This window comes from Sardina pilchardus, chromosome 9 (genome assembly GCF_963854185.1).
Source record: "Sardina pilchardus chromosome 9, fSarPil1.1, whole genome shotgun sequence".
NCBI classification, from domain to species: Eukaryota; Metazoa; Chordata; class Actinopteri; order Clupeiformes; family Clupeidae; genus Sardina; species Sardina pilchardus.
The window spans coordinates 30015240-30036153 of record NC_085002.1 but is presented as its reverse complement, the minus strand read 5'-3'; the positions used below and the strand labels follow the sequence as shown (position 1 = coordinate 30036153).

At 41.5% G+C, this 20914-nt stretch overlaps 3 protein-coding genes across 3 annotated transcripts; all 3 read left to right on the top strand.

The window, feature by feature from the left end:
• Positions 1-976: 976 nt before the first annotated feature.
• On the top strand, positions 977-1933 carry LOC134092697 (odorant receptor 131-2-like). Its single transcript, XM_062545725.1, has one exon. It carries the CDS (start codon positions 977-979, stop codon positions 1931-1933), a length of 957 nt encoding a protein of 318 aa, XP_062401709.1.
• A 5184-nt stretch (positions 1934-7117) lies between these two features.
• On the top strand, positions 7118-8068 carry LOC134092696 (odorant receptor 131-2-like). The gene has a single exon (XM_062545724.1). The coding sequence runs from the start codon at positions 7118-7120 to the stop codon at positions 8066-8068; it is 951 nt and encodes a 316-aa protein (XP_062401708.1).
• A 3156-nt stretch (positions 8069-11224) lies between these two features.
• On the top strand, positions 11225-12148 carry LOC134092695 (odorant receptor 131-2-like). Its single transcript, XM_062545723.1, has one exon. It carries the CDS (start codon positions 11273-11275, stop codon positions 12146-12148), a length of 876 nt encoding a protein of 291 aa, XP_062401707.1. The 5' UTR covers positions 11225-11272.
• Positions 12149-20914: the final 8766 nt, after the last annotated feature.

Genomic DNA, 20914 nt, shown 5'->3' with positions numbered 1-20914 from the left:
GTAGTCTGCTATCCAGGTGATCAGGGAGCGATCTACTCCCATCCCCTCCAACTTGTCTCATAGTATGAGAGGCTGGATAGTATTAAACGCAGTTGAGAAGTCAAAGAAAAGAATCCTCACACAACGTTCTGGCTCCTCCAAACAGGTGTAGGCTCGGTGGAGTGTAAAGAACTGCGTCCTCCACTCCAGTGTGCTCCTGACAGGCTGGAGGGGGTCCATTGCATCAGTGACCTCTGACCTCAGGGACAGAACCTGATGTGTGATCTTCATACTGTCTTAAGGGGGATTCCACTAAGCCATCTGAGACATTAGACTGTAGCTGTCGTAATATAAAAATAAAAAAGGCTAAACTAGTCACTGTTCAGTAGAGTATTCAGTAGTGTAATTAAGACACCACTGCACATTTTTCTGATGTCTTCCTGTGGTTGCTGAATGACATAAGAATGAGTTGATGGTCATATTCAAATTTTCAGTGGTCGCTTAATTTTGAATATGACCGCCAACTCATTCAAATGTCACTCAGCAACTGTAGGATGACATCAGAAAAATGTGCAGTAGTCTCTTATTTTTTTCCAGACCTGTATGCTGTATGACAAATGTATTGCTTTTACAATTTAGAGCACACAGACGCACACACAGGCACACTCACACAGGCACACACATGTCACGTGAGTTTGTCTCTGTGTGGGATAGGTCTATGCATATGACAATGGGAATAATTCTGCTCCTTTGATCAAATTCTACTATATAAGGCCCTGCAGTCATCCATGTCTGACTAGAGAAGTTAGGAAATATGATCTGATTTTGTACTTCATAGATTTTCATTGACACCATTTAACATCATGACTGTATGACTCAGATTTTGTTTACATATTGTTTACATGCATAGGTACTCTTTTTCCACTCCCCTGTCTTTATGTGATTGTTATACATTTGATATTGATGTGTGGCTGAACAGGGGCCACATACAAAAGAAATGAACTTGTCAAGCAATGTAACCACCATCAGACTAAGGGACACTTTTGCAACCGCAGTGACCAAGAATGTGGTGGTGGTGGCACTGTGCATCACCATCAACTACATCAACGGGACGCTGGTCCACACCTTCCTCAGGAACCGGATCTTCACAGAGAACCCGCGCTACATCCTCTACATCCACATGGTGTTCAACGACATCATCCAGCTGACCATCGCCGTCCTGCTGCATGTCCTCAGCTACGTCCTGTTCACCATCAACGTCTCCTTCTGCTGCTTCCTGCTGATGCTCGCCGTCTTCACCACGCTCAACACGCCGCTCAACCTGGCCGGCATGGCCGTCGAGCGCTACGTGGCCGTCTGCAACCCGCTGCGCCACGCGCAGATCTGCACGGCGCGCCGCACCTACGCCCTGATCGGCCTCATCTGGCTCCTGGGCGCCGTGCCCATCCTGCCCGACCTCTTCGTTCTCCTGGCCACCGAGCCCCGGGCCTTCTTCCACTCGAGGATCTTCTGCAGCCGGGACTCCGTGTTCCGCCACCCGTACCTGGTGGAGAAGAAGAACATCTCGCACATGGTGTACCTGTCGCTGGTCTGGCTCACGCTCGTCTACACCTACTTCAAGATCATGTTTGCGGCCAAGTCGGCCAAATCCGACGCCAAAAAGGCTCGGAACACTATCCTCCTCCACGGTGCTCAGCTCTTGATGTGCATGTTCACGTACATTGGCCCTCTGCTCGACAGCTTGCTTGTGTATATTTTCCCCATGTTTTTGCTTGAGATGCGTTTTACCAGCTATGTCATTGTTCACATTATGCCCAGGTTAGCAAGTCCAATAATCTATGGACTGAGAGATCAGGCATTTTGCAAGTACTTAAAAAAATACTACCAGTGCTGTAAGTGTAATGTGGTACAACCGTCTGAAAATATGAGCTCTTTAAAAAAAATCTCCAAATGAGGCCCCTATTTTAGAATTTTATGAGAATTGTGTGATATCTGTGAGCAGTGTAAAAGTCTCTGTCTCCCTGTCAAACTTAAATTACACAACTTTGATTTTCAAATGTGGATTTGAATGGCCATTGTGAAAGTCAGAGAAAAGACATTTGTGTGATCTGAGACAATAAGATCTTGACAGAAAGACTTTACACAATGCTGAAAGCAATAGATTCACTGAGTTAAATAATGGCATACATATGGCTTGAAAAAGGATTTTATACATAGTAAGTAGCCTATGTATAAAATATACACATAGTAGACATTTATTTAATATGCACTTAGTCCTTTGAGTTTGTGATGTGTTATGGTTTGTATAATAGTATTGTTTTGTTATAATTTGTCTATTGATAGAATTTGAAATTTATTTTGCTATTGTCCTTAAATTTAGCCATACCATGCTTTAGTTATTATTATCATATATAATTAACTGAGTGACTTATTTGATTGCTATTCTCATTTCACTGTTTTATTTCTCATTAGGTTAGTGCTTAAAATTATTGTTCTACTGATAATATTACTATTCTCCCTAGTTTGTAATTGTTCACTGTTAATTTAATTTGTATTGTTATTTATTTGTATGTCGCTTTGGACAAAGGCGTCTGCTAAATAACCATAGCCATAGCCATAGCCATAGCCATAGCCATAGACATAGTATACATAGCTCTGAGGGGTTTTAGCTGTGTACATTTGCTATTGCTTGGTCATAGTGTGTTAGTGTTTGCAAATCATATAATTATTTTCCTTTGTGTTTATGTAAAGTCTGTTAGCTTGTATATGTAGGTATGTATAAGTTACATGTATGCATGCAGGAGATGTGTAGATAGACATGCTGCATGCACACATTATATGAGCAAATAAATAGCCTATGCATAGATGGTAGATGAGTATATTTGAGAATATACTTGTATAGTCACTTGTGTATGCACTTCTATATGCATGCAGTTATGTATGTATTGTATGTGCTTGCATATGCAATTATAAAAGCGTGCAAGAATGTACTTGTATCTATATAACAGGCACATTGTTGTCCTAACTGTAAGCAAGTACTATGTACTTTGTATAGGCACCCTATGGCACAGGACATCAGTACACAGCCCATGTGATTATTAACAAATACAAATACATTGATGATGTGTTGATGCTTATCTATCTCCATCTTGTGTAAAAAGCTCATATACAGTATATACAGTGAGGAGTAAAAATCAAACCGCTAAAGACACAAATTTTCTTTGTGATTAAAGAATGTATCATAAGTAAATAAATGTTCTACCATTTCATTTCGTATTATGGTCTGGCATTTCTTTGCTCTGAAGCGCTTGCAGGAAGCGGGAAGTAACGCCCAGTTCTGGTTTGAATTGATTGGACAGCTCTCACCCAATCGGCGATAGTTACTCATAACAACATAGCGCAGGCGTTTAACGTCATCGTCACGAGCGCCCTCCCCCTTTCGCCCCCACCAACCCGTCTCTTCGTTTATTGGCTGCTTTCTGGAGGGGGGGCGTTCTGTTACAATTCTACCGAGCAGAATGCTCCACAGAGGAGCACGGCCAGACTCGTAGTGGAGGCAATCCTTGGCCGGAAGTACGTGGATGGCTCGCGAGGCTAAGGAAGTATAGGACCCCTATGTTAAATTCCCATAGGAGCAGGAGGATTTTTTTTATATGTTTTTATTTTTAAAGGCAGCTATTTCATGGATCCAGGATACTATGCATCCTGATAAGGTTCCCTTGGCCTTTGGAATTAAAATAGCCCACATAATCACATACCCTTCACCATAGCTAGAGATTGGCATGGTGCTTTTTCCAGTAGGCCTATTAGCCTGTTTGATTTACATTGAGCTCAAAGAGCATCAAACAGGCTAATAGGCCTACTGGGAAAAAACACCAATCACAGTTTTAATTTGATGTATGGCAAAATATACGCAAAATGACTTCAATCAAAAATAAATTGTCATTCTCTCAATATTGTCATGTGGAGTTTATATATATATATATAGATAGATAGATATATGCATCCTCCTAAATATTCAGCAACAATGCAAAGGACAGGGATATTTGGGCCATTTATAATAAAAACAAAATTAAGTTGAACTGGGTCACTCATATGTAGACTTCATTGCCCAAAATAGCCCAAATAACCATTCATTTACAGTCACAGAATCGTCATACAATGCCGTGCATTCAGAGCCATGGGTGACACGGTAACACTGAGGTTAAGCATGCAGCCGAGCTGACCTCTGGAGGTCCTTCAGAATCTTACATCTCATGGAGAAATGTCCACAGGGCGCAAAATCAGCCTGTCAACACCAAGCATCGCAGCAGAAAAGGCAAACGCTTGCAAATGATCTGTGCATACTGTAGATGTGGCTGTGGAGTTTCTGCTGCATGGTCATAAATAATAACAATAGTGCACTCCAAACTAAAGACTAAATTCAGCAGTTAAACTTCTGGATTTAGTCTTAAGTCTGGAGTTTACCACTGTATGTATAATAACGCATAAAACTGACAAAAAAAGAACAATAAAACATGAAATATTTTATAGAGCTATAAGCAGTAGTGTGGCGTTTTGGCCTGAAATGAATGAGTTAACAATGTAAAGCCAGCATGAAAAGAACTTTACAGACACAAAAGTCTGACTATCTAAAACACAATGAAACACTTTCACAAACAACAACACAAGTGGGGCACTGATAATATAAGCTTGCTAACATGATAACTTGTGTGTATTTTTATAGGTATTTGCCAATATCATGCAAAGGCTTCTTATCTGCCGAAACATCCAGCCAGCCCAGCTTAAGGATTTGCTGGTGGAACACTATATTAACCAACTTCTTTGACCCTGTGATGGCTGCCCAGCAAAAATCTGGCGAAAAACATTCTTTCCGATGGTTTACCCAGCTTGCGCTGGTAATTCAGCTGGTTTTGCTTGTCGCACTACCTCAAGCTGGTCATTTGCCATTGTTGCTGGTGTAGCTGCTCTGACATTGGTGGTTAAACTGGCCATGCCAGCTTGTGTTCGTCATTAGCAAACCAGCATGACCATCTTACACCAACAATATCAATTTTAGCAGGCTGGTCACTAGCATGACCATCTTATACCAGCTGTATCTCACATGACAGACAGGTCACACCAGCATGATCAGCTTCCTCAGATATTCATGCCAGCATGTCCACTTGGTGTCCCAACCAGCTACAGAGGCAAAGACCAGCAGAAACCAGCAAAGGCCAGCTAAAACTGGCTAAAATCAGCTACCAGCATAAACTGGTTTCAGGATATTTTCCTTGACTGTTGTGACTCAAAACTAAGCTATATCTTGCATAATTGGATGGCTATTGGAAACAACAATCTTGAATTTCCCCTTGGGGATCAATAAAGTATCTATCTATCTATCTATCTATCTATCTACAAATATGTTTATCTGGCCTTCATCAGCACACACCATCACAATGATGTTGAAAATGAGACGAAAATGAGTTGCCTATAAAAACATTAGTGTTGCTTTAAGAGCACAACTCCCTGAGAGGCCGTAAGCGGTTAACCTGTGTCGCTAGCCTTACATAATGGTTCTCCTGACCACTGATCTGTGCTGAGAATCTCTCCAACCCACTTTGTTATCAGAATTTTCAAAAATGTAAATCTACTATAAGTAATAATTCTTTGTATTGTGATGAAGAAGCTGAAGACTGGTAATTCTCATGGACAATAATAACATATTTTTCTTCTTTGAATGAGAGCCTTGGTTTTATGTGCTGATAGGCCTTATGGTATCAGTACAGTAACTTCGCGCAAGTCTGCTACATTGGGTCAAACCAAAAAGCCCCAGGTTATCAATTTCAGCATAACAGAATCCAAAATATGAAGTTACCTTACAGTAGCTTCCGTTTCACTTCATATTACTCACCGCAATATTTTATTTGTGTAATGTAATGTTGTGCTGACATACAGTTAGATGCAGTGATCACTGAGACCTGGATATTGGATTAAGGACCAACAACCAGCAACAAAGCACCATAGCATGAATAAGTCTCAGGATACTTTACAGAGCCCAGGTGCACCGATGTATTGATCACCTGTGTAGGCTATGTTGCATACCCTTGGGATACCATGTGATCTGATTCTGTGTAGCTGTTTGTCAAAATCTATATAAAGAGACACCAGCTTCTCCTTCACTCTGCTGTGGGCCAGGTGACCTGAGGTGAGTCTCTGGGTTTGAATGTAACACGCTAACACACACATATACACTGGTAAAGTCTATGTGTTTCAACCATACACAGTTAATGTTATATCAGATGACTCCTGTAATGCATGTTGATATTATACTATGTGTGTTACTTAAAGACATACAATGCATGAATAAGCAGAGTGAGGGGGAATGGAATTTGACCGTGTGCTTTTGCTTTGATACGTGTGCTTCTGTAAGATCTTAAACCTTTTGAATTGACTCTTCTGTTAGAGCTGAACCTAGTTCCTAATGTTCTTGTTATTTGATACCTCTGTTCTTGTAGCTTGTGCACAGATGACAAACAGCATGTTGGATAGAAATGTTCTTAACCTAGTTTCCAACTCTCTGAACTGAAAATGTGTGTGTGTGTGTGTGTGTGTGTGTGTGTGTGCGCGCAAGGAGGTGTAATGATTTAATGTGGTATAAACGTGTGAGAAACAATTAATTGTCTCTCTGGTGCAGACTTTGTCTGTATCCAGATTGCCTGATGCATATGATACCTCTCTGCAGAGATTAATGAACTGCTAACAAGAAAGACAAACCTTATCTCAAACTCCCCGTATTTATAGATTGTTAAGTAAAATGTCTTCCACAGCATGCTACTGTTTATCTTTTTTAGAATTCTGCTGTGGTCATTTGTTAATTTGAATATGGCAATGATGGGATAAATCATCACTTAAATAATCAGATTTAAAGTTCAAATGTGGATTTCTAAAAAAATATGTTTATGTATACATGTATTTATACATTTATATGCTGTTTCATGACTACTCCTCATCAGGAATTTGTGCAAAGTATGATTCTAAACGTTTATTTAAAAACGTGGATATTGGATGTGAGTATGTGGCTTTGTTGATGGACCACACTAGGTCTAATCCAGGACTTATCTAAGTGTTTCCTCTGTTTTCTCTGATAGTGATAATGATGAACTCCACAACACCACAGTTTCTTGTGAGAGACACCTTTGCCACAGCCTTCGCGAAAAACTTAATAGTGGTGCTCCTGCTGGTCACCCTGAACTACGTCAATGGCTGCCTGGTGGCCACCTTCTTACGGAACCAGGTGTTCTACGAGGACCCTCGCTACATCCTCTTCATCCACATGGTCATCAACGACGCCGTGCAGCTCACCGTCACCATCACGCTGTTCGTGCTGAGCTACATCTTCTACACCATCAACGTCTCCTTCTGCTGCTTCTTCATCCTGGTGGCCGTCTTCACCACGCGCAACACGCCCGTCAACCTGGCCGGCATGGCCGTCGAGCGCTACATCGCCATCTGCGACCCGCTGCGCCACGCGCAGATCTGCACCGTCCGCCGCACCTACGGCCTCATCGGCATCATCTGGCTGGTGTCGGTGGTGCCGGACATCATGGACCTCTTCGTCACGCTGGCCATCGAGCCCGTCAGCTTCTTCCACACGGCCGTCTTCTGCATCCGGTCCAACATCTTCAAGGACCCCGTGCTGCTGTACAAGCGGCAGGCCTTCGACGCGCTCTACTTCTCGCTGGTCTTCATCACGCTGGTCTACACCTACCTGCGCGTGCTGTTCGCGGCGCGGGCCATGTCCTCGGATAACCAGTCGGCGCGGCGGGCGCGCAACACCATCCTGCTGCACGGCGCCCAGCTGCTCATGTGCATGCTCTCCTACATCTCGCCCAGCGTGGACGTGCTCATGACCCGGGTGTTCCCCCGCAGGATCCTGGAGATCCGCTACACCAACTACCTGATCGTCTACATCTTCCCGCGCTTCCTCAGCCCCATCATATACGGGGTCAGAGACAAAAAGTTCCGGAAGTATCTGAGAAGGTACTTTTTGTGCAAGCAGTGCAAGTCAGATGTCCATCATGAGGGAGAAGAAGACAAAGTGGTTTAGCTTTTCAGTCTGAGTTTTTTTTTTCTCATCTTTTTATATCCCTCTGGTGTGTGTCTGTGTGTGCCATCATCAAAAGATCCTGTTATGTGCTTTTTACATGAAACATGTATCACATATACTTATTACATGATCAGAAGACATATTTTTTGGCAAATGTTCAATGTTAAGAGAAATGTAAATAAAGTTCTAGGTTATGTATCATGCACTTACTATATTATATTCCTACAAAACTGTAATATATGAGAAATGTCTTATATTGTCATCATGTTGTATAGCTAGATCTAAATATATTATGCATTTTTGGTAGATGTACAGTAAGCCAGAAAGATGTCACATGTGTATAAACAATTTGACATACAGGTGCTACAGTGTCCGTTTACCTTTTACTTGTTCATTCTGTATTACAAGACCTTTGTACTGAACATGAACTCAACATGTTAGTTTTCTCTCCCATTTCCCAGAGTTGAAGTAAAATACTTTTTCTATGCCCATGAAAGGTTTATTGGTTTACAAATGTGGTAAAAATCTGTGCTACTGATCACTTAATGACATTTGCACACTCCTTCAAGACATGTCACATCAGTGGCATTGTAGGCCTATAACCCTCTATGTAGTACAGTGTTGCCTGTTAGGCAACATAGCCTATTTCGCCTTTTTGAAATATAAAATAAGACATCCCTTAAATAAGTAAATACCTCTTTAAGAACTGGACAACTCAATACTAACCAATGGAAATGCAACATAATGGTCCTACTGTATGCCTCACAGGTGGCTATTTTGACCCTCCTTTCAGCACATGCACACGTTTGGCTGGGTATCATATTTTCACGCTGGAAAAGTGTGAATTTCACTAATTTCCCTCAAGTTTACATTCGTAAAAAAATGGCAACCTTCACTGACAAGCAAAGATGACGTTTTCAATCATTTTGATGTATAGCCTATAAAATAATCTACATTGTGGAAAATAGCAAAAATCTGCATGTTGCCCACAGGCAACATTGTACCGTAATGGAATCACACTAGGCCATACTTATATTGACGGGATGGGTGTTTTTTTTCACTTCTGGTAATGCTTTTTACTTCTGATAATTTTAATAAACAGTCATTCAAAATAATATACATGATGATTTGACCATATTATGAGTAGGTTATGATAGTGTTCCACAATGGTCAACAGGTGAATATGATATGATCCTTATATTATGGTGTAAAAACTACATCATTCTGTTTTCTAGGTCTTTGGCTAAATAAAAATATGTTCTAAACAAATATTCCTTATTCTTCTATAAGAAAACATACATAGTTTGATGTTTTCCATCATGGTACAATGTTGCCTACAGGCAAGTTTTATAAAAAATGATATGAAAAAATATATATTTTTAAATCTTCACTAATTTTGTTTATGTGACTATTTCTAAGCAAGAAAAACATTGCAATGTTTTCTGAATGTTTTGCCCATTCAGATCATAATGTGTAGCCTACCATAGAGGGATAAAACGGCACATGTTAGAGTGTGCTTTTACTGTGACCTCACCAGTCACCTGATATGACCAAAGTTGGGGAAATTTCAGCACTGTTTACGTGGACAGCGTCCCTTTAGCAAAACTTGAGCAACAGATCTAAAATATGTTTTTCTGATCCTGATTTTATTTATTATGAGTGAAACCTGTTGATGGGAACCAAATATACATTGATTAATAGAGTAGTTTTGAATATGCATTTGCAAGGAAATAGCAGGCTTGAGGCAAACTATCCTCCACAAGCTTGCAAGGACTCCACACAAGATGGTGGCAACTGGAGGAATGACAACGGGCACTGCCATCTTGAGAGATTCCTAGCAATATGGTGGTGAATAGGTATCATACTGACTACACAAACATTCCTTTATACACCTGATTTACACTTAGGTAAAAATACTTCTTTCTGTATGCAGGGACCCTCCCGACAATAGCATAGAAGTATAATGATATATTGAGCCTTGCCAGTGGCTTAAAGGAGAACTATGCAGGGTTTTTTAAGCTTAATTTACCTTAATTTACCAGAATGGTTATATGTGAAGAAATCGCCTTCTCTTTAACATAATAATTTACTTTGACCTACTGTAGGGATCTTACCCTCAAGACTATGCTATATGCTATTTCCTTGCAAGTGCAATTACTCAAAACTACTTGGATTAACGTAATTTTGGTCCCCAAGGAGAGTTCAGAAATTTACAAGGGCTGTTTTTAGTCCATAGTCTTCCATTAACATGTTTTTTTTTTTTCATTATTTTTCTTTAAAGTTGACATATACACCTTCACTGATGTGCTTCAGCTGATAAAAACTAAAATTAATATCCATTCACAGAATTCCAAAAACACTATTATTAAAACTAGAAATTATATTTTGATAGACTATTGTATAAAAACCTATCACATACATAAAAAACGAGAAAACATACATGTTCATTTTGAGCACAGATATCCCAGTTAAGTATTTTTATTTTTCATCATCGCAGATATTCTTGGAAACATTCGCGGTAGATGAAGAAGCATTAAATAAAGTTGTATAGAGTATGATCAATTCAGCTGAGATCTAAGTGTTTTGATTTCAGTATTCAGGTCTCATGACACCTGTTTGATCCCACTCACCTTACTGGTGAAAACAGCCTATAAAAGAGCAGGTAACAGCTTCTGAAGCCCAGTCAGGTAACTCTGACTGAGGTAAGAAGTGCTACGTCAGCCATATGATGTGTTCACCATGCTATCCATGTATACTGCTTTGGTGTGAAACCTGAATGCAAAAAAGTACTAAACTACAGTTGAGCAAAATCATCTAACATGATTGTAACAGGTTGTACTGTAATTGATGTATTTACACTGGATTCTCCCAAGTAAACGTGAAGTGAAATAGCAAAAATATGTGACTTCATGGATATAAAACAGCTTGTATAATTTTAAACTGACTGATAATTATGACTATATTTATTTATGTATTTGTTTATGTCCATCAAGGTTTTCCTTCTTCTTCTTCTTCCATGCATATATTGTTTCATGTGTATATATGCATATTTCCACTTTACTGCATTTCAGGAGGCTAAACTGGGAGGCTTGTTGTGCAAACATGAACTCCACCTTGGGCTCCCTGTCAGGTAACCTCACTGCTCCAATCAGCTCTTTCCCCAAAGACAGCTTCAGTGCGGCACTGGCCAAGAACATTGTGTCCATGTTGGTGTGGCTGGCCCTTAGCGTCATCAACGGCAGCATGGTGACCACCTTCCTGCGCCACAGCTTCTTCTACGAGGACCCGCGCTACATCATGTTCATCGCCATGGTGCTGAACGACGCGCTGCAGCTGAGCCTGGTGACGGCGCTCTATGTGGTGAGCTACGCCTTCTCGCGCATCCACGCCTCCGTCTGCAGCGTGCTCATCATCGCCGCCACCACCACCACCCGCGCCACGCCCCTCATCCTGGCCGGCATGGCGCTGGAGCGCTACGTCTCCATCTGCTTCCCGCTGCACTATGGCCACATCTGCACGCTGGAGCGCACGCTGCGCCTCGTCCTGGCCATCCTGGCGCTGACCACCGCCGTGCCCTTCACCGACCTTTTCATCACGCTGGCCAGCAGGCCGCTGGCCCACTTCCACGCCAACATCTTCTGCGACCACTCCATCCTGTTCGGGGACTACTCCATCTACGTGAAGAACTGCATAGTGGACACTGTCTATTTCTCCTTTGTCTTCCTCACGCTGTTCTATACCTACTTCAAGATCATGCTGACCGCCAGGGCTGCGTCCACCGACTACGTGTCGGTGAAGAGGGCCCGTAACACGGTGCTGCTGCACGGCGTTCAGCTGCTGCTGTGCATGCTGGCCTTCGTGGTGCCCTCCATGCAGGCCCCTCTCATCCGCCTCTTCCCCATGCACCACCTGGAGATCCGCTACGTCAACTACCTGCTGGTCTACATCATCCCGCGCTTCCTCAGTCCCATGATCTACGGCTTCAGGGACGAGAAGTTCCGCAAATACTGGCTGCGCTACCTGACGTGCAGGATGAAAAAAGTCAGGCCTTCCATTAAAGTCAATGTAAAAGTGGGGTGAATATGTCGGATGTCCAAACACAACAGCATAGGTATTAATTTTAGATTGTGGGGGAAGTCAAGCTTGACAGAAATACAGTGTTATACACTAATGAACAGGCCCTGAGATAGTGGTTACATAAATCAGAAAGGCAGATGCGCTCAAACTCCGAATTCTTTGGGTGCATAAAAAGAATGGTTACATAAAGCAGTCATCACATAAGACAAGGGGTGAAAGGGCCACACATCTACTGTAACTATTTAAACAAATCTACTGTGTAGCATACTTTTAACTCTAATGTATGTAAAACTATTTTTTGACAACTGAACTTGTGATTTATGTGAGGAACACAAAACTCTGTCTTCACTTGACATTAATATAACTTTTGTAATTAGAACTTTTGATATACGTATATATGTCTGCCAATTGTGCTTGCATTAGAAGTGTATTCTGTTATGAAAATACACATGGATTCAATGATTATGTCATTATGATTTTGACACTAAATTCAACAATGACAATATCGCAACAGTTTAAAGAGATGGATCTACAGTGTCATAAACCCCTGACTGTTGATCTACAAATGGAAATATACTTTTTACATAGCCTATATAAAAATGGCAGCATGTTTGAAATGTACCATACCTGAATCCCACTAACAGAAAATTCTGCCCGATATATTCTTGTTTTCCATCCATCTGAGTGTAATGTCTCTTATAAGCACACATCATATTACAGTATGTCACTGTATCAAGAACATCCTAAGCTGTTTTAAGCTATCACTGTGGTAAATATACTATGAATTGAGACAATATTTGTTAGTTTATGGATAGAACACATTACTTCTCTATATAATTTGATACTATGGCAGGCCACTGTTAACTGCACCACATCTAAAAGATTTGATGTTGCTGAGATATATGTGCATATTTTTATGTGTTATTTTTGTTTCTATTCTATAATGTTATCAATATATTTAACTTTTTGGCAGACAAGGCCTTGTCTGGTACAAGTAAAAAGACGAGTGTAGCGGTAAGAGTTTGCCTACAGTACATCAAATTGTAATTGAGAACCTATTGTATAATTCATTCAGTGATTGAATTGGAACATACTGAAAAACAAGCTCCTAGTCTTAAATGTTTACAAATGTGTCCCTTTAGTGTGAATTAGGTTTGTTGACTGGGATCAAAATAACATATAAAGACAGTGTTTGAAGATATGTAGAAGCAAAATATGCAAATGAAAAATAGCCACCCGTAAAAACAGGATTTTATTTGCTTCATTTGTCGAACTCAAACTGCTTACATTTAGGTCAAGCATCTAGAAGACAGCCACATAATATGGGCCAGGCCTTTACTTCTTTTCCCACAAAACTTTGCTTAGCAAAGATGGGCAATACTACAGTAGCCTATTGGTAGTATAAGTAATTGAGGAATGGACCCGTATTTGAGTTTTATGACCACCAAAGGTAGGGAATCACCTCTTTCACCTTTCTTTATCATGCTGGTAAATCTGAATGATTTTGACCGTAGCCATTTGGTGCTCATGGGTTCTGTAAAATGATCTGCTTTTATTTGCCCAAACCTGTAGACACACCAGGCCAGTAAAAGGGGCTGTGACTATAGGCTTTTATGGCCACCAAAGGTAGGTGTATATACAGGCCTATCGCTGGATTGACAAAAGACTGATTAAAGGACCATGCTAAAATCATCTATTGCAAGTCCATGTCTATGAAAAAACAGGCCATCTATATGGCCTATTTGTTGTTTTATAGCCTATTTGCTGCTCTTTGTCAGGGGCAAAAACGCACGTAATCACTGACAATATTTTGAGCATGTAAGAGTAGGCTAATTTGACTAGTCTGTTAAAACCTTAACAATGCGTGTTGTGCAGCAGTAGCTCTGAAGTTACCCAAACCTGTTGCTGGTGCCCAAGTACATTCACCAGAAAGTTAATGTTACAACTCATTTCAATGTCAATGGCATGGCACAGAAAATATGAGACCGACCGATGACCAGTCACCACAGTCTACCTTTGAATGACTCCATCCTCAGAACATCCGGTTGAGCAAGCCACTTCCTCTGTGCCTGGAACGCCCCAGCTTGTTCCGAGCGACAAGAGATGGTGACAGTCATCGATCGATCTCATAGATCCATGGTTATGGACATAATTTTCTATCTATTTCAAACTCCCTCAGACCATCACCATGGTCTACCTTTAGATGACTCATGCTATCAGGGTCACGAGGAACAAAGTGCTTTGTGCCTTTACATCCCACATGCAGCAGAAAACACCGCCGAGCTCAGTGGAGCAGGTGCTGCCACACTAACCCTATACAATTGTGCAAATGGGGCTACGGCAGTCAACCAGTGACATGGTGTCCTCATGCTTGGGGTCAAGAGACTTCCTGATCGTTGCCAACAGAATAGCCAGTGCAGTACCCGAGTGCACCGCTCATGCTACTGCATTGTAAGATTAACACACTGGGGTGTCAGTTTTACGACACTCCTTGACCAGGCACCTGGGGGTCACCCAAGCTGGCCCCAGTGACATGATCTCTCTCTCGGCTGGTGGCATGTCCACCATCCCAAAGTCTGACTCAAACTGGTCCCTTATCAAAGCACTTCACCCGAGCCAAGGTTGCCGGTCAGGACATGGGAATGCCAGCAAAGACCCCTTGAGCTGGAGCCGGCCACCACTGGCACACTCAGACCCACAAGCTTGGCTGCAGAAAGGACCCTTGATAGGACATCTGTAGCAGAGAACTCACTGTCCCCCAGGTTCACCTGGGTGGAGCCTGCTTGAGACAACAATGATGTGTGCTCCTCCTGCTCAGACATTAGCATCCTGTGCGTACAAGGACCAAACATCTGCTTGCTCTATACTCTCCCTGATAAGATGGTAAGTCGTCGAGGGTTGTCCACATCTTCCCTCACCTGTGTCACCCCCAAGCAGGAAGGGCAATCTCTATAGCCATCACGAGGGTCCGATAGACGCCAGGCAAGATAAGCAGGCTTGCGAACACACCACTTAAACAGGAGAACATGAAGGTCAATAGGCTAACAATGCAAGCTGCAATTTACTGCACGCGAACACGCCGAGTAGGCCAGCAAACTGGGAGACTTACTGTGCATGAATCATAGACTGTAAAATGCACTGCTCGGACAGCGACCACCTTTACTTACTGCCCAGTAAACAGAAAAGATTTACTGTTTGTAAACACACTGCTTTCCTTACTCTTGTTGTGAGCAAGACCATTTATGCTGCAAGACAAATTAAAGGGGACATATCATACCTCTTTTTAAACGAGGTTAGAATTGGTCTCTCCCAAATTGAGCCGTTTCTGGGCTGGCCACGCCTCCGGCTGCATGTATTGATTACGCTGCTCGTTTCACAGGTGAAAATGACTTAACAGAGCCGGCATCCAACCACTGTTAGACCCTGGTGCTAGGGTTGGTCTATGCAAATTCCCTTAGTATGACATCAGAATAAGGGAGCCATCCAAATGGCTCACAGCAGCATATTGACACCAAAGTCTTTCTACTGATCTACAGAAAACGGATGGATGGGTTTTTTTCGCGCTTGGAGTGTTTATAAGAACAGTAGAGGCCTAAATATGAACACAAAGGCCCGCAAAAAGTGAGTTTTTCATGATATGTCCCCTTTAAGGCTTACCATGCACGAACGCACCGCTATAACAGGGAAATGTTAAAGGAACACTCCACCGTTTTTTCTAAAAGCAACACCATGGAGTTTTTCAACCTTTTGGGGTTCGGGTACGAACCTGTACGAACCAAAGAACTACAAAATTCGACTGCTTTACGGCATATAGGGCACACTTCTCCCACCACTTCCTCAAATTCTGTGCGAGCGTTGAATAGACAGTTGATGCCTTATAAACATGAGCTACGTGATCTTTTGGCGTTTGAAAAAAATAAAACCCATGAAATTATATTCATATGATGATATGCTGAAATGCATGCTATGGGCTAGGCTATCTGGAATAGCTATAGCCTACATTTCACACGCAACGCAGGCAGTCCGAGTTTGCCCAAGACGTGAGAACTCCTCCTGCAGAAATCGGCTTATCAACAAAAGCATGTGTATCCTAGCTCTGTCATCTAGTCACTAGATTCTAGTGTCATCATGCTGCCAACCAAACTGCACGGGAGCTGGTTATGTGTGCTAGTTATAGCTCAACGTGTAAATCTACCGCCTATAGGCTACTGACCAAACAATTATCTTGAAAAACAAAGTTATCACGTGTAAGATTCTGTCATCATATTATAAGAGCTCTGCCTCTCCAAACATTTTGGGCGTGCAAATATATGCCACTATGGACGTGAATAGCCTACCATAGAATACAATATCTGGTGACCATCGATTTTAGACACTAAAAATGACCACCCTAGATTAGGCTACGCTATTGCTCATAAATATCGTAATCGTTTTTTTTTTTTTTAAATAGCCTAAGTAGGCTTAATTGACCAACAATGACCAACATCATCCCAATACCAAGAACGTCCACAGACCTGAGCTGAAAGACTAGTTTTACAATCACATAACTGGTATCGTAGTAGGCTACCACATAATTTAATATTTAATGTGCAGCCTAAGTCTAGCCTATACTGTACGCTATGTCTAACTTGCTTCTGGTGTAACCGTGACAGATTTTACGACATAAGTAGATAATGACCGTTTCCCAACTGTAGGGGGACCCCGAGAGCAAAACTTACATGGTGTTGCTACTATGTCATTCGCCGAACTATGATAAGTTGATATACCTCTAGCGTCTCAATGCGTGCACTAGGGCTTTCACGACTAGTGATTTTCAGTAGTGGACTAGTTGTTCACAATAGTCACCGATTAGTCGACTCGTTAATTTATTTGTTTATTCAGTTGATGCCTTAGTTGACATTAAGGAAGACTGGCCTGAAATGCCTTGTATGTGAAAAATAATGATAATAAAAGTTTTTGAACTTTAATGTCACTAATGCTGATTATTCAATGATTCATTTGAATTTAAATATTTTCGCAACAAAAGTTATATATGCGATTAATTTAGATTAATTAACAGAGTATGTATTTAATTAGATTATTTTTTTAATCGATTGACAGCCCTACTATAAACATGATCATATATATAAACATAAACTATTATATTTTTTTGTAAACCCAGATGTGAAAAACATGTAGGCTAACTTGCCATTGTAATTGATATGACAACTAGACTAACTTATGAGATGTGTGCATACTCAGAGCAAACTAAGTTGTCGATGTACCCACTAGGGGGCGATAGTAGCCAGATTGTCCCAGAGCCGTACACTTGCTCGCCTCCTGTGTGGGCATAGATGTTTTTCTTGATATAGGGCATTCGAGTGTGATGTTTTGATATACGATTCGTAGTATTTGGAAGTGATTCTTAGTATTAGATTAGGTCGAGGTAGGCTATATGAACTTGTCAGAAATTATATTTTTATGGTGTGAGGTTTCCTAATCACGTTTTGAACATATCTACCCATGAAAACGTGTTAGCATCACATGGCGAAACAGAGTTGAAGCAGAAGTAATCAATCTGAAGACTGGATACCATAAAAAAAAATACGGCCTGATCGTAAAATGGTTAGTTGTGCCGACCCAGCACTAGTGCCCCTGCGTTGCTCAGCTTTCAACTGAAGATCGAAGGATATCAACGAGCACTGGTACGAACCGTCCAGTAGCTGCTACTGGTACGATCGTCCATCACAGGGTCACCCCAGGTTCGAACTCGTGACCCTGTGACTTTAGGTCGGGACCGCTAACCACTGTCCTACGCCCAGGACAAATGTATTGTTTTATGAAGTATATTTATCTTTAACGTCTAGAACTATGCGACAAGAGTTATGTCATAATGGTGTTAGGCATAGACATATATACATATATATCTATATATATCTATGGTGTTAGGTTTCATGGTTGTTAAGCAACCAACTTGGTTAGCTAACCTGGCTGGCTAGTGGTGGCTAATGCTAGCTAACGCTACTGTGTTGGCCCATGTCTTTGGCTAGGTTCATGGAGAGATAGATAACTTTTGGCTACGAGTCCTTTATGTCCTACGAGTATGTCCCTAGGGGCCCCTTCCCTTTACGACTCCTTTTATAACATTGAAAGGCATACTACAAATGTCCAACGTGGATTTAGCCCCACTAATTGTTTGTTGGCTAACTCACGTTTGTTGTGATAGCCCAAGTCTCCGCCCTTTCCGGTCGGTCCACGACCTAGACCGAAAAAAAAAAAAAAAAATGATAGTCAGTTAATTTTCTGGTCCCGATCGTCTTGTGCCATGAATTACACACATGATGTTGGTCGATTAAAAAAAAATAAAGACACATTTTCATGTAAAGACGTAGTTTATTTCGTAACTAGTGAATGACAACATTGTGAAAGCAACAGGTCTTATTTCAGCTTCCCCCCTTGCCGGTGAAAATAGTCACAGGATTAAACACATAAGATAACTTTGCTGATAGATTAATTCTACACCCAGCATTTACATTATGACTCTGGTCTCGACTGTGCTCATGCACAACATGATGTTAACTCATACACTAACTCACATTGGGTCTGTGTCTGTCACATGAAATAGGCCTATGCTAAAATGCATTGGGTCTGTGTCTGTCACATGAATGCTAAAATACATGTGACATATTTTCCTTAATCTTTTGTTCAAAGGAACAACATGGACCAGTATTCCTTTCATGCTGCTTTTCGGCAGTATCTGGTCAGTGGGGCTGTCGATGATGCAGTTACCGCAGTTGACTGGAAGAGGGTCATGCGGGTGGCCAGCCATCAACTTTGTTGTAAATGGTAAGTTAGTAGAGATAACATTGTACATACTGACTGACCCAAGCTTAACTTCAATGTACATGTCATCATCACACAAAAACGTGCACAACAGAGACTGTATGTCATACGCAAACTAAGATCACTGTTGCCCCCCACCTCCTTCTGCTACTCTACAAAAGAATCATCTACTGTTCCCCCTGTTTCTTCACCAGCAAGAACAAACTCATTAAAATCTCACACCTAGCATCCAAGATAATACAGCTTCCCACCCCTAGCCTCACTGATGCAAATGACACAGCCACCACACGCCTTGCCCGCACCATAGAAAGCATGTGTATGGTGGGTGTCATATGTTATATGTTATGTGTGATATGTTATATGTATGAGACTGATGTGAACATCAAATGCTGCAGTCTTTTTATGCAATGTATTGACGTGTGAAGAAGAATATCCTTTCTAGGACAATAAAGACTCTATCTGGCAGACATACTAACCAATCAACCGCTCGATAAATAAGGGTAAGGGGCAGTGTGCTGTAAGGGGCAGTGTGTGTGTAAGATGAAAGATTTATCAACCAATCGCTCGATAAATCTTTCATCTCACACACACACACTGCCCCTTACCAGCATCTTATTAAGCCACATACATACAGCACACTGCCCACCACCCTCTGAATCATCAGAATGCCACAACCCCACACACACAGCACACTGCCCCTTAACCCTCCAACCCCTACATACATACAATGCACCATTATCACTCCCAACCCCTTTTTAACTGCCCCCCCATATGCACAATAGGTGAAGGAACTGACCATTTCACTCCACTCTCTACATTAGTAATCATATGCATGCAACAATTAAATATCCTTGTATCCTCTCTTCAGACAACCAGTTATTCTACACTGGCCCACACAGGCTGTTTATGAGGCTGGTTGTAAAGACTTAAAGAACAACAGCAAGCTGTGTCGAAAGAGTGCCACAACAAGCCTGGCACTGGCAATCATGCTGGAGTGAGAGCCACCAGAGACCGGGTCACTGCTGGCTACTTCTGGTCCACTGTAAAAGTGGACGTGGAGGAATGGGTAAAACAAGCTATGATAATTTGGTCATGACTTACAAACTAATTAAACGAGCAAAGCTTAATTACACCCTTCCATGTATTTCAGGTGCACAATCAAAAATTTTACAGTTAAAAAAAATCTCACACCAGAGTGCTCCCATTACAGTTTTTTGCTTTCACACAACAGGTGCGATGTTGTCGGCAATGCCAGCTATAGGATCCAATTAAAACAGTTCCACGAGTCCTCCACCCAGAAAAGGTATAGGGAAGAACGCTTCGGCCAGTGAAACATCAGCAGCCCTGGTTAAAAAGTTATATATGGTCCGTAAATTCATTTCAGATAGAGGCAGCGGGTTTGTGAATGAGTTATATCTTCTGCAAACTGTTCAATGGTATACTGCACTACTACAACTGTGAATAGATGCAGACCAAATTGGGGAATAGTATTAAGTTTGGGTGGGACAATGTGGGACATGTTTTCAATGCTTATAACCTATGTTTTAGATTGGCAGCTCAACAAACATATCTTTGAGGCACTGAGCATCAAACATGCCGTGTCCAGTGCCTACTACCACCCACAAACCAATGGACAAGTAAGTGTGCTGGCACAAAATTAGTTCAATGATATACAGTTCATGAATGTTGTTTGCTTAAGATGTATGTATACAATGAACGCATTGTGATTTAAAGATGAACAGACCAACCAAAATGTAAAGCGTGCCCTCAGGCGCTATGTGAACGAGTCCCATGGTGATCGGGACATTCATTTGCCAGCCATTGTACAGTATATGGGATTACTGTAATACGGCAAAACAGGTTGGTTGGACATTTCACAAGGATATTTTTTGTTAGTGTTAATTTGGTTGTGGAAAGTATGTCCATGCATACTAAAACACTTTTTTT